Genomic DNA, 15,143 nt, shown 5'->3' with positions numbered 1-15,143 from the left:
TCTGTAAATAAATATAAGTAAGTGAAAAACATATCTTTGTTTGATTGTAAGCCACTGAACGATGGATCTTGCGTCAGTGGCGGAAGAATGACGTTTGGCTCCAATAATAGTTTTGGCAGCTCTATTTTGAATTACTTGTAGAGGCTTCAGGCGATATTCCGCAGCAACATGGTAAAATAAGTCTTCGTAATCAAATAGAGGCTGGACCAGAGCTTTGTAAAGGGTGTTTAAAAGTGTAACATCAAGCGAAGGTTTGAGAGTGCGTATACACCACAGTCGTTGATTTAGTTTCTTCGAAAGGTACGTCGTATGGTCAGCCATGGAAGAAAAAGTAAGGGAATCGAAAGGAAAGCGTGCTTCTCTCTCTATCCGTAAGGCCTCACACCCACAGGTGGGAGAATTCAGGGGAGGAAAAAGAGGGGTATCCTGGTAAAATTTTAGTGACGTCATCGTGACGTAAATCTGGAGTAAAACCACTTAACGACCTCTATCGAGTCTTTTCACGAAATTCACGGTATTGCCTTAGTAAACACGTGGAAGAAGAGTAATATTCCGATTCATGCCCGGATTCGAATTTCTTTTATTTAATTAATCATGGATTTAGGTGATCATAATTATCATATAAATTGTAAATTAAAGAAACCAACAAAAGCAGAGCAGCGAGCCATCGATAAAGGTAAGAAATATTTAGGCCTTGTTTTTCTTTCTGAGATTCATGAAATTACAGTGCTAATCTTACAATGTTTTTTCAGGTATTGGTTTTGATAAACAATTTTTAAAAGATAACTTACCGGCAATACTTGCTAATGCCTCTAACTTATATAAGGTAACTTATATTGGAAGGCCAAAATCAGTAATTGTAAGTATTTAGATAAATACATAGGTGGACATCAAGAATCTCCAGTTCTTGTCTCATATGTTCTGCTATTTTAAAAGCTAATTTGTTTTATTAGGATTTTTTGAAGTTTTTAAGGGCTAATATCAGAAGTAAATGAACAGCAGTTAAAACCATGAGTGCGTGTTTTGAAATACAGGCATTATTTCAATATTATCAATTGAAAAGTAAATTAAGCCTAATAATGGGTAACGTACGAACAGTGCTTCACGGTTTTCCCCGTGAGGCGGTAGGTGGTGATAGTGAAACTGCGGTTCATTTCCTTCTTATAATATTGATTTTCCGCATTAATTTAAACAGGATGCATTAGAAGCAATAAAGGAAAAAAAAATAAGCAAAATATCAGATGACGCATTAGATTATTTATCTATTTTCACCGACACATCCGGACTAATGGATAAAAAGAATTTCACTGCAAATAGACACAAACTCTTCATCAATAGAGACTTTAAAGAGGAAGTTAAGAAATCATTAACGGTCATTAAGCCATTCAAAGAACTAAATGAAAATAGACAGGACTTAGTAACCGCAATTTTTAGTCAGCGGCTTTTTAATGAAATCCATAAAAATTATTTGGAAAATGAAATTAAAAAAACTAGTGAAACTGCACCCAAGATTTTAAAAAAATCTAAAACATCAGCAAGCAATCTAAGTCCAGAAGATACCAAAAAAAAGGAATTGAAAACTATTCACCAAATTGCTGGTTATGTTATTAACAAACTAATTGGGCTATACGAGTGTCCTACTTTCTCAGAAAATTGTCTAGTTAAAAAAAATCAAGCGAATGAAGATTTCCACAAATGGACAACAAAACAAGATAGGGGTGGATCTCTTTTCCTCTCGAAACAAGCATTTGCCTTTTTTGAGAAGGTATGCGGTGTGATATCACCATTTGCTAAGTGTGATGTTCCTTTAAAAGTTAATGAAACAAGAAACTCATTAATTATTGAAACTTTAGAAAAAAATTGTGTGATAAATGAAATTTGGGATAACTTATGGGGGTGTGAAAAAGAAAATTCCCATTGTGCCAAAATTAAATGTTTTACAATTCTTATTAATTGCCATTTAAAAGGTTTGACTAGACAATTGAAAAATGAATTCCAAATTGCCAAGAGAGACAGTTTAACAAGCAGTGGAATTAGAAAAGAACTTAAAGTTTTAACTCAGAAAAAGACAACTTAAAATATGTTTATTATAAGGATTGAGAATAAAATAATTAAAAAATATGTTTAAGATGCATTTAGTTGATCACGAACATTTTTCCTCCTTTTGGCTCTTTTTTCTTTAGTACAATTTCCATTTTTTACCTTAGTCATTAAAGATTTCATTAATTTTAGCCGCTTTGTAGATTGTCCATATTGGTTGACCGTTGGGTTTTCACCCGAACCACAAGATCCTCTTTGCCGACTGAAATAATTTTCTAGTAAATCTTGATTTAATTTTGCCGTTAAGACAAATGGTGCTCCCTTATTTAGTAAAAATTTCACAATTTCAATCGAAGAATATACTGAAAAGACATTATATATAAGGTTATATTTTTTGAATGTATGAACATTTTTTTTGTATTTATACCTGTTATTCTAATTCCCTCAAGCGTTTCCCTACTCAGTAACATTTTTGTTTTATCAAATCCATCTTCAACTTCCAATTGGCTGACTTCTTCCTCCCACTCATTTAAATACCCCAGGAATTCATCTGTGAGCCACTGAAATTTTGAAATTATTTAATGAAACATAAACAGTTAATTATTACAATTAATTTTACTACATACCTTAAATCTCCAATCATCTAACGTCCTAAAGGGTGCCAAAGCTGGTTTTCTTTTAGTAATAAATGAATTTGTATTTGATACATTAAGAATATCAAAAAACGTATCGAAATATCTCATAAATTTGACAGTTTCTGAAGCTTCATCTCCTATTAACTCCTCCACTAAATTAGCCGTGCTGCTGCTCAGTATTTGCGTGGCTAGTTTTACCTTCATGCAACTGTATGCATTTGGGAAAATATGATTATAGGTTAACTTTGGAGCTAGCCGCAGCACTGCAGCTGAATCTATTTCATAAGCCGTGCTTATGTGTTTCCACAAGAGAAGTTTTCCATTTTTCTTTAATAGTTTAACTGGTTTTAGGGAATTATCCTTTTGTTTCTTCATTTTCCCGCTATTGTTTAATGCATTCTTTGCGGTTTTCATGTTGTGGCATATGTCAGAAACCAAAAACAGGGGCTCTTCATTACTGAAGGGATTGGTGGTGACATGTCCAGTTCTACGTTTGTTAAGTTTATAATCAGTTTCTGTACAGATTTTAATCAGCTTCTGATTAGAAGTAGCTTTATCACAAACAAGTGCGAGTATTTTAAACCCAGCAGCTTGTAAGTTCTCTATGGCCTCCCATACAATTGAATATATATCTTCGGCATGTAAATTGCCACATGGGAAATACGCATACGGATATCTAAAATTCGTTGTTATTCCCCTTACCATCAGTTGTAAAACATGATTGGCTAAGTTAATATCTTGATCATCATTTGCGCCATTATTGAGATTTTCCAGTTCCACCACTTTATTTCTAAACGAATTTAGATTTGTTGCACCAATTAATTCTCCTGTACTACTTTTATACACTAGATCCTGTTTTATTTGAATTTCATCTATTATTAAGCAGAAATATTTTTGGTGTTCTTCTAAATTTTCAACATCAATTTTCTCTTTCATTTCTAGAAGAGCTTCATCATTAAATCCACTTTTGGTAATAAGATCAACAGAGTAGTTAAACAATGTTCTTTGGGAAGGTAATACTAGAGCTTGACGCATGGCTTCATATGTACTGGAAGATCTTGCCTTAATTGAAATACACCATTGTATGATCGCAGGATGCCATTTTCTGGGTCTTGATTTGTTTTTGATTATCAATTTCAGCTGTTCTTGCATCAAGAGTTTTGAAAATATAGACTTACTCTCGAAAGGATTTTTGGCAATTATTTCTTCGAAGTCCCTGCTTTCTTCTTCGGACATGAAAACGCCGTTGTTTTTGAAGCTTCTTTTAATTTTATATTCTAATACCTTTATTTTCTTGTTTAAGGCCTTATTTTTTTTATTGCTAATGACCAATTTTTCTCTGACCTGTTCTTGGGTTAAGTAGCGTAGATTTGTAGTTTTTTCCACACATACCTTTTCCCTTCTTTTGCGGTTTTGTAAATTTTTTTTCTTTACGTGGCATGATTGGCAAAGTCTAGATTGCCCAAGGAATAATTTTTTACACTGTTCAGAGCGAATTGATTGACTCACTACACAGACGTATGCACATTTCAAATATTTATCTTTGAAATATGAAAACAAATCACCTTGAACACCAACACAAGCTTGCCAATTTTCAATTTCAAATAATAAATTAACCAAATCGTTGATAGATGAAATTGAGCGGTTCATATCCACTGAATTTGATAAAAATATTTCGTGGTGCGAGGAAAGTGGTAAATTGCAAAAATATATCTTTGGTTTTAAAAACTGAGATATTTCAATTTGAAAATAATTGTCTCCACATTTTTTAAATCTTAGGCCTTTTATAATACGTTCATGAGGCGTGCATTCTTTCATGATTTCAATAGACCAATCACAAGTGTCTAAATGATATTTGCAATGTTCAAAAAATTCCTGGGCTAATGTTTTTAGAGGAGGTACGAAGCTGCTACTTTGAAAACTTAAGTGGTTTTGGGAGCTTTCCATACTTTCAATAACAATTGGTGATGAAGTAGAAACTACGGATGTTTCAATAGATTCCATTATGGCAGGTGGTAAAGCTGAAACTCGAGTGGTGATTCCCATTGAGGCACAAACTTGTGGTTCTTGTTCTTCCTTATTTTCAGTCGTGATGGTTGGTGAAGCTGCATTTTGAGGTTCTTGATAGTTTTCAGTCGTGATGGTTGGTGAAGCTGCATTTTGAGGTTCTTCATAGTTTTCAGTCGTGATGGTTGATGAAACTGAAGATTGAAGTTCTTTGGTATATTCAATGTTCAATGCACAAGTTTCAACTCTTTTGGTTGTGACTTGCATTGGGTAGGAATGCTCCAAATAGAGAGTATTCTTTATAAAAATGGTACGAGTTAAGTAGCTGCTACAATGAATTAATATATCTATTCAATTTTTACCTGTTCAGACTCTTTCATAGGGTTGGGATGGTCATTAGAAGGTCCTTTTCCGCCAATGAAATGTTTTGAGCACACATAATGATGTGGTTTTACATCATAATGCGTTACTATATCTAATCTATTGATAGCAGAAACCCATACTAAACACTTCTCAAGATTTTTTAGGGGTTTTGGTATTGGATAGTATTTTATACCTTGAGCACCCGATTCATTAGAATTACTGTAACTTTTACAAGTTTTATAGACACAGTACTTGCCCATATTTATAAATGTTATATAAAGTGACAAATTTTCTAACGCGAATAACACAAGACTGTCACAAATTCAACCATACACAAGCCTTGGACTTTTATCTAGGGAAGAGAAAATATTTTTTTTCGAGATATTGGATTACATAGATGGCGCAAAGTAGCTAGCAGGTCACGTGATAAAATTTACCAGGATGCGGCCCCTCTGTTTTCACCCCACCCCATCCTCCCGTTTGTGGGAGTTCGGCATCAACACCAGGGTAGAGTTTTGTAAAAGAATTCGATTCCCTTACTTTTTCTTCCATGGGTCAGCGAAAGATAAATTTTCTTCAATTATTACTCCAAGATACTTCATGGATTTGACCCTGCCAACACAACTTAAAGGTAGCTCTTTAACGTCTCGAAGCTCAGCAAGCTTGTTTGGAGTTCCAAAGACCATAAATGTCGACTTTCGTTTTTGGAGCTAAAGGTGTAGTTGGTTAAACCCGTGTTCAATATTTAGGACGACAGAGTCCATCATTTCAATCAATTCGCTAGGGGACCTTGCATTGGATAATGAAGCGGCGTCATCAGCAAATAGGTGGGCTGTACTATGTTTTAGGGAATCAGCAATCCGATTGATGTGAAGAGAAAATAATAGTGGACCTAGAACACTGCCTTGCGGAACACCAATCTCCGAAATACCATGATCAGAGATGCAACCCTCCACTGCCACAAATTGGGTACGACCAGAGAGATAAGAGTTGAACCACAAGAGACTTTCTTGTGAAAAACCCAGACTCTCAAGATTGTTCAGCAGTAATTTATGATCGACGGAGTGAAACGCTTTCGCAATATCAAGAAAAACAACACCTACATAAAAGCCCCGAGAAAGCGCGTCCACGATGTCTTCTAGAAGATTGAATACACAGGTTATGGTAGAGTGACGTGGGCGAAATCCTGATTGTAAACGGTACAATAAATTGTGTTGGGAAAGATAATTTAGTACTTGCACTTGACATAGACGCTCAGGAACCTTAGTTATTGCTTGCAAAATGGCTATCTTCCTATATATTACAAATAATGATCTGGATTAGCAATGTTATGTTCTTGTAGAACCTTCCTAGATAGAGCTATATTCATCATTTTTCGAAGAGAACCCAAAAAACATACCCTACAAACAATCCCGATCCCACGTTCCCGAATCCCTACTAAATTCCTAAACCCAAAAACTTAGCAAGAAAAACTAGCAGACGAAACGTTTTCCCAAAATTTCAAGTTTTCACCGATAGATGGCTGTACTGTATGATGTTCAATTGTTTCAGACTCGCGGGGGCTATTTTCCTCTCCAGTTAACTTCGATGCTCCTAGGTCCGAAAACCCTGAAAACCACGGGGTGGTTTTCAGGGGGATCTCTGGCCACAGGAGGGCGCTACATGGCTACCCGTTTTCGGCGGGAACGATCCCTAGGCGTGGGCACTTGAATTCCAAAATATGACGATATGGGAAACCCAGTGAAGGGTGAAGTCACCATCATACCTTGTTTAATGTACGCTGATGATGTTGTTCTGTTGGTAATTACTAGAGGTGATTGGCAGCTTCTTTTGGACGAATTTTTTCTGAGATGAAAGGTTTATCCTTCGGTATTGAAAAGTCGAATGTAGTGCCACTCATATCATTAGCTTAAGATTTAAATTGCGACTTTACGTACCTTCAACAGAATGAAGCGTAAATTGTAGAATCGTTCGTGTACTTGGGAAGAGCTATCTTGAAAAATGGGAAACGTTGTTGTTAGCGAAAGGAAATAAGCTTCGATAGATGGTTCGGAACTTAGCAGAAAAATCGTATAACTCATATTCAGTTGCAAGAACGCTATGGGAGACGGTACCAGTGTTAACCTACGCTAATGAAGTCTTAGACGGTCCAAATAGAGTCATGTACTATCTTGACTAACGCTCAACGAGGTGAGTCGGTATGCCCGAAGTGCTGGACCAGTGGCTGCGCATGCAGTCATCAAAGGAGAAATGCGATTGAGCCTCATGATAGAACATGAAACCCCCAGCCAGTACCCCCGCCAGGAATTTTTAACACACAGACCGGTCTGATTTAAAGACCCCCCCCCCTATCTATATATTTTAATTTTGAAATGTCCGATTTTAAAGAATTTTCTTGACTATAGTTAAAATTTTAAAATTATGACACTAATATGTTAATTTAAAAGTTTTCTTAGGAAAGATAAAATTTTCTGCCCTCGCAATTTAATCAAAGAATGATACTCTTCGATTAGAGCTTTTACCAAAATCGTCAACCACTAAATTAGGGTTTTCTTTTAAACAATTCGACAAATCCCGATTAATGGACAACGTAGCCAGATTTGAAAGTCTAAATTCTCCCATAGTTGTTCGAAGACGTGTTTCTATTCTTTTCAGGGAACTGAAACTTCTTTCTGAGATGGTGTTTGCGACAGGAATGCATTGAACAACCTTGTAGTACTTAACAAGGTCAGGGAAGCCATCTTCCATGGGCATTAAATAGTGGAAGTAGTCGTTAACGCTGTTAAATTTTTTGGGGATAATTAGATTTATCGCAATTTTAATTTGACTTTTTAAGGAATCAAGGTCGAAATGAAACCTATCGTATGTGGTATAATGTGTTAGGATATCGATTTTGTTTAGGAAGTTCTCAGAGTTAGGGTCAGACGCCATGATACCATTATATAGACCAGAGTTTTCTAATAGCCGGATTTTCATTTCAGAAATAAATTGGTCTATTAATTCGTAATAGGTGGACCTCATCTGGTCTATTAGGGTTTTTGATTCAGTTTCCCTGGTACCCGTTGTCATTGTTACCACACTATGTTTTAATCTCCTGTTAGGGATAATTTTACGTTTACGTAAAGCTAATGGTTCGCTGTTACGGTCAGGTACTGCAATAAAAGCCGATTCCGCGATTTTAGTAGCTTCTTCCCAAATAGAATCAAAGCGTTCAGAGTTTGTACAATCTTCTAAGGTCTTTACAGTAGCTTGGCAAATGGCAACGGCTTCCGTAAAAATAACTTTGGAACTTTGTAAATATTCCGAAAGGGAATTTGTAATACTTCGTCTAATGCAACGACTAATATTAAGTTGTTAAAGTTATTTAATTGGGATATATACCCACGACACTCAGCAGCCTCGTCGGGTTTTCCGTTTTCAATCACATTCTCTAAAGTTAAAACTACGGAATCGAGTCTATTTCTAAAATAGTGAATCCCTTTTTTTTTGCTCCACCATCGAGTGTCGCAGCTTTTTGGCATTTTCAGTATGTCTTACCCTAGATCTTTTTGAGAGTTTTCAAAATATTCACTTCTAATAACCGAATTGCTTTGAAAGTTGTAAATGGCTTGAACCAAACCAAGTAATTCCCTAACTGTCGATATTTTGGAGCAACAGTCAACTAAAACTAAATTTAAGCGGTGGGCGTAGCAATGAACGTACGGACAATGGCCACCTACTGCTTCTTTTACTTTAACCCTTACTCCTTTTACGTGTCCAATCATTACACTAGCTCCATCATAAGTCTGTGCAACACAATTCTCCAGTTTGAAACCACCCTCTGTTAAAAGATTTATAATTGCCAAGCTGATACTCTCAGAATCAAACTTGTGTAAATCTGTGAACCCTATAAATCGTTCTACGACACCTATTTCTGCTTTAGTATATCGAATACACGGACTTAACTGCTCTACTCCCGCGTTGTCTCGTGTTTCGTCAGCTATTACAGAGTAGAATCCACCGGATTCGTTGACCTCTTGAACAATAATTTTTCTCATTAAACTTGCACAAATGCCAATTATTTCGTTTTGTATGGTGCTGTGCAAATATTTGGCATTATTCGGCATATTATCGCACTTGGCTTTTAAATCAGGACATTTTCTTTTTAAAAGATCTAATATTGCAATAAAGTTTCCCGTATTCCCAATATTGTCGGCGGATGTGTAAGTGTTCCCCTGAAGTGCTAAATCTTGTTGGGCACATAAAATAATCACTTCCACGTGTGTAGATAGGACCTCTCTGTTTCTAATAACGTCTAGTCTATGGTGGTCGTTAACCTGGCAAACTATTGATCAACGGGAGTAGGCTAGTTGGTGAGAAGATTTGTTGGAAGTGAAGTGCTCTTCGAATTGTCTCCCCATGTTTTTTCCAATCCGAAAATCAATTTAGAAATGCAGTGTTTCTACTGCCTAAAAAATGGCGGCAACAAAAACAATACACTGCATCCTTTGCAACTGAATATTAAATCATTTGATATTTGTCATACCAAGAAGAATTGAAACCTCGATTTTTACCGCCAATTAATCTTTTAGGAAAAGGATTTAGTTTAGGCTGAACTGGAAGGCAATCTTTATCTAGACTAATATCCAAATTATTCAACGCGTGTAAGCCCATTTCTTTTGAATTGGACACGTTGTTTGATGTATTTTGTGCATGGTTAGAGTTGGGGTTTGCAATTACTTCTGCAATTTCTCCTTCATGAGTTACTTCCATTTCCATATCAGTACTGGAAAAAATTTTACTGGAAGAGAATCGAAATTGAGAACTACTTGTTTGTTCAGGAGCAGAAAACGAAATGAAGAAACGCGCGTTATCTGGGACAAGTCCGACCACCGAAGGTCTAGGTCCTTTCTCTACGATCAGTGGTCACTGATATCACGTGGTTTTGCAAAAGGAACAAAGTGTAAAAAAGAAAAAACCCTAATCCCCAGGACGCTCTCTATTCAAAGTAGTGACTGGTACGATGCTTTACGCTTCGACTTCAGCTCCGCGGGGATTTCCCTTCGTTTAAGCGTTGCAACGGCTTAAGTCGTATTAAAGAAATCCAGTTTCTCACTTTGTGCCCCCTTTTGTAGAATTCCTAGAAACTTAGCTTATGTTTATTGTGTTGGTTGGAGCTAAGTTATCACTGAGGCGAACAGGTTGTTTGTCATATACCCTATATCAATGTTAACAGAGTACACTACCAAAAGCAGAAACCACAGAGTTCGCTGCCTTTGGTTATGTACTCAAGTAATATTGATTTCGAGTATAGGCGGTTCAAAAGAGAACGTTTTGTTAGGGCCATTTAGGACTCTTGGAAATTGGAATTGAATGGGAGTTCTTTTTTTAGGGGGCTAGATGACCAATTTTTAAAAATAAATAAAATTTAAAAATCACATTTGGAGGCCCCGGAGGCAATTTTTTTAAACTTTTAGAGGCCCCTAAAATAGGCCTAAATTTTTTTAACATAGGCACGTGCCTACTTATGTGCCTACTGCTGGCGGGGGCACTGTCCGACGGTATATATCGTCGTGATTGGAATGTCTATTCCATAAATGCCCCGCGGGAAAGCAACCCGGTGAGTTGCACTCCATCGAAAAGATCGGCGTTCCTTTTCATACGATGCACCTGGACCATTTAGGTCCGTTCGTTAAAGTACCCGCGGAAACGCGTTCTTGATTGTCGCGATCGACGCATTTACAAAATATACCATTTAACGTACCGTACTGAATGGGGGTATGAATCTTGTGACGAGGTTTGTTGAAGAGTTAATCGGACTCTTTGGCGCCCCGACTCGCTTGATCACGGATCAAGGTACCTCGTACACCGGAAAGTCTTTTAAAAACCTATGCGAACTATCGCGCATTACTCACGTAGTCAACGCCACCGCGACGCCGCGCGGAAACGGACAGGTCTAACGCCTAAATCGACTTTTGACACCAGCTCTTGCTAGTATGTGCGCACGCGACGACGACAAAGACTGGGACGTTCGTGTACATCAGCTTCAGTGGGGAGTTAATAACACTTTTCACAAGGCCACGAAAGAAACGCCGTTTTCTCTCCTCTTTAATTATACTTCGCGTAATCCGACCGGGAGCGCGTTGGAAGACGCCGTACAAGGGGTTTTCGATGAAGAAGTTCTGAAACGACGAGAATCGGCAATTGGATCCATCCGCGCGGATCAAGAAAAGCAAAGTATCCCAGTGGCGCCGCCAGGATTTTTTTGCACGTAGGCTAAACATTTGAGAGGGCCCCTAAAAAATTATCAAAGCTAGAGACATTTGTAGACGAAATAACACAATGAAACCTTTAAGAGAAATGTTTATTGTCAATTTAAAGATATTTCAAAATGATAAGAAAATATTTTTTCAAACAATGAAAGACATTCTCCTATTTTTAGCATTTCCAAATTCATCCACAACGCGCATAGGGTTATCTCTAAGAATGTTAGACAAGTCGCGATTTATTGATAAAATGGAGAGATTCGACCACCTATTTTCTCCCATAGTTGTTCGCGTAAATGACTTTATTCTCTTTAACGAGCTAAAACTTCTTTCGCCAGTTGCGCTTGAAACTGGTATACAATTGACAAGATTCAAATATTTTAGGAGATTCCTTAATTGGAATAAGATGTTTGAAACAATCTTCAACGGTTTTACAATTTCCATCAATTAAAAGGTTTTTAGCAATTTTAGTTTGACATTTTAGCGCGTCAATATTAAAAGAAAATCTTTCAAATTATTTACAAAAATGAACTTTTTCAGGATTTAAAAAGTTTTCGTTTTGAGGTTCAGCTGCTGTTATCCGTTTTAGTAACCTATTGTTGTACGTAAATCGCGTTTGCATCCAGTATGGAATAGAAAGTTATGCGGTGCTTTTGACCTATGGTTTGGTAACTCTTTCATCAGTTGCTCTACTACCAATTGTATCATAAACAAAAATATTTTTAAATTTTTTGTTCTGAGTTTTTATTCTTTTTCCTTGTGTTTTGGCTAAAGCGTCGGGATCAGCTACTTTGATTTCTATCATATTTGCCACTTTAGACGCCTCAGCCCACATTTCGTTAAATTTATCTTCATTTCTCGCATCCTTTAAAGATTTTATAGTTCCTTGACATAATTCATTAGCTCTAGAATAAAAAAGCTGTGGATTTTGCAGAACCTCTGAGAGTGAATTAGTCATTTCAAGAACTTCGTTTAAGACGACTAACATTAATATATTTCCAAAATGTTTAAATTGATAAATGTATCCCTTACACTCTGCCGCTTCTTCAGCTTTCCCATTTTCAACAACATTTTCAAGTGCCAAAAGTCCCGCATCGACTCTACTTCTATCCCCTTTTTTTACTAGACCATCTGGTCTGACAGCTTTGAGGCATTTTTAAAACATTTTTCTAGCCTAATTCTTTCTGAGCTTCAAGAAAATATTCGCATCGAAGTACTGAATTACTTTGAAAGTTATATACAGCTTGAAGAAGTCCATTCAATTCTCTTATTTCAGAAATTTTGGTACAGCTATCAACTAGCACTAAATTAAGTCGGTGCGCGTAACAGTGAACATAAGGGCAATTTCCCCCGACAGCGGATTGTATTCGAACGTGAACCCCTGAGATATCACCAGACATTACGCTTGCGCCATCGTAACTTTGCGCAACACAATTGGATATGACTAGACCACTATCACTTATAAGTTTAATTATAGCTGATGAAATTGAAATCAAATCAAAGGTATGCAAGTCTGCAAAGCCAAGAAACCTTTCTTGAATATTACAATCGTCAGCTCTAATGCTATAATATCCACCAGATTCATTTATCTCGTTCGCAATCATTTTTCGAACTAAGTTTTCAGCAATGTCAATCAATTCGTTTTGTACAGTACTATGGATGTATTTTCCATTATTGGGCATTTTTTCAGAAATTCCTTTAAAATTGGGACATTTTCTCTTAATAAGTTCCAAAATTTCCTCTGTTCAACATTTCGCTATTTTGTCTATGACTTCGATATGCAATATCTTGTTGAGCACTTAATAATACATGAGTTGATAAAACGGCTCTATTTCTTAAAATATATATTTTTTGCTGTTGGCTAATCTGGCAAACAATTGATCCTTTCGATTTATTTTCTAAATACGACGTATATTTTGCGTACGCTATTTGATGAGAAGATTTCTCGGAATTAAAATGTTCTTGAAATTTTTTATAACAATATTTCCAGTCACAAAAACCGGTACTAAGTTTAAAGGTCGAAAAATGCCTGCTCCTTTTTACACTGAATATTCAATCATAGGATATTTTTTGTACCACGACTGGTTGAAACTGCGATTTTGATTACCAATAATGGTTTGGTTGTACTGGGAGACTATCTTTGTCGAAACTTAAATCGCATGGCATGGTCGCCATGGTGCTTAATTCTTACTCGGTATATTGTCCTTCGGCTCCTGGTTTGATTGCTCCTCACTTGGGTTTTGTTTTTGTTTTTGCGCTGATAAATTAGATATTAAAAGTTCTTTTTGCTTTTCTGGCAGAGACTTTAGCTCATAATCTGAAGAATTATTTTTTTCGTTGCCATCCGGTTCTCGAACATTAAAAATTGCTTCCGTTTCTGGTACATCCCGGTTTTCTTCATTGGAACAATTATTTGAACTGCTTGAATAAAAATTACTTTGTTGTTTTGTTCCTCCGGAGTCCAATCCTGCATCCGTAAATTTATTCGGTTCCTCCTGTACTAATTGACGAGCCGATTTTATTCGCTGACTTGTAACGAAAGCTTCTATTGTACCTTCTTGTCCATCATTGACTAGTTTAATTGTTTTTCACTTGAGACGCTTTTGTGCTCCAGACAAGTAACGTTTGCCGGTCATATTGCAAATAATGAAGAAAGTCAGGCTCAGTCCGAGTCGCGCGTTTACGGATTAACCATAACGTCATGGAATTTGGTTTGGTATTTTACAATGTACTCGAGATGCGCGACCTCTGACTGAGTTTCCTAGAATTGGGAAGCGCTCCATTCCCCCCTTCTCACTTCTAGGAACTGCATCATCAATGGCTTTACCTTCCACAATGCTACTGGCCCAGTTCTAGAACGGCTTGCTTTCGGGGGTGAGAGTAGACAATAAATCTACGATAAGATGGCCTTGCGAAATTGACCTCAAGCGGACTTTAACAAATAAATAGCTGGAAAACCCGACCCCATGTTCATGTTCATATCAAGTAAAATCGGTTCGTTATAAGCGAAATGAATAAAAAAGTAAAATACTAGTGCTGGACAAAAGGATGGGGCCCTATTAATTTAGATAAATTGGGGGCTCTCATGAAATTTACACGTAGGCTATAGCCTACTCAGCCTACCCCCTGGCGGCGCCACTGAAGTATCCGTTACAACGCTAGGCGAGCGAAGGCGCCCACCTTCGAGCCAGGGGGCCTATTCTTGTCTTGGCGATACGCATGTCGTTATGGCGGAATCGATAAAATATCGCCATAACGACATCGACCGGCGAAAACCGTATTCTTGTCTCCAAAACTCACTTCGACATCGCCGTATCGCCAGCGAATTATAACGACAGGGCTGGGGATGTCGGAATCGCGTTTCTTTGTCGTTATGACGTCATTTTTCGCTTCGAATCGCGGTATTTTCAAAATGGCTGCTTTACAGCTCGCATGTTTTGAGTTTTGGCGTCTGTCAGAAATGGAAGAAACGAAGAGTTTGGGGTGGGAGAGAGTTCTAAGAGATAGATCAAAAGCTTTTGAACTTTTGGAAAATTAGTTTAGAAGTTTATTTTACCTAGATAAGTATTTAGTAATAGAGATTTGTGAGCATCTAAAAGCGACGTTAGAGTCAAACGCGTCTAACGTAAGAGTTACGGATCTCCCTGTAGATTCAAAGGTGAGCCATGAATTTAAGAATTAAATTTCGTAATTATTAGCGTTTTAATAATTATATGGTTCATTAGGCGTTAGTGGCTGTTCGATTTTGTGCTTACCAGAAAGCAGCTAGTTGGCAAAGATTTGTTTCTTGATGTCAGTCAGGCCACGGTCAGTCGCTGTCTGCATCAAGAAACTGATGCAATAAATAGCATTT

At 37.1% G+C, this 15,143-nt stretch overlaps 1 protein-coding gene across 3 annotated transcripts; it reads left to right on the top strand.

Annotated features, from left to right (window-relative positions):
• Positions 1-350: 350 nt before the first annotated feature.
• LOC149939630 (uncharacterized) lies at positions 351-2,095 on the top strand. 3 transcript variants are annotated; one of them, XR_016481271.1, is made up of 3 exons: positions 351-676; positions 827-859; positions 954-1,091. XR_016481271.1 is itself a non-coding variant. In XM_090178405.1 (3 exons), exon 3 carries the CDS (start codon positions 1,289-1,291, stop codon positions 2,075-2,077), a length of 789 nt encoding a protein of 262 aa, XP_090034531.1. In that variant the 5' UTR covers positions 359-676; positions 827-859; positions 1,196-1,288; the 3' UTR covers positions 2,078-2,095. The 3 variants fall into 3 exon arrangements, 2 of the variants coding, with proteins under 2 accessions (XP_090034531.1, XP_090034532.1); XM_090178405.1 differs by lacking the exon at positions 954-1,091 and adding an exon at positions 1,196-2,095 and having other exon boundaries at positions 359-676; XM_090178406.1 differs by lacking the exons at positions 827-859; positions 954-1,091 and adding an exon at positions 1,196-2,095 and having other exon boundaries at positions 359-676.
• Positions 2,096-15,143: the final 13,048 nt, after the last annotated feature.

This window comes from Leiobunum rupestre, chromosome 6, assembly GCF_980474605.1.
Source record: "Leiobunum rupestre chromosome 6, qqLeiRupe1.1.hap1, whole genome shotgun sequence".
NCBI classification, from domain to species: Eukaryota; Metazoa; Arthropoda; class Arachnida; order Opiliones; family Sclerosomatidae; genus Leiobunum; species Leiobunum rupestre.
This window is presented reverse-complemented; position numbering and strand designations above follow the sequence as displayed.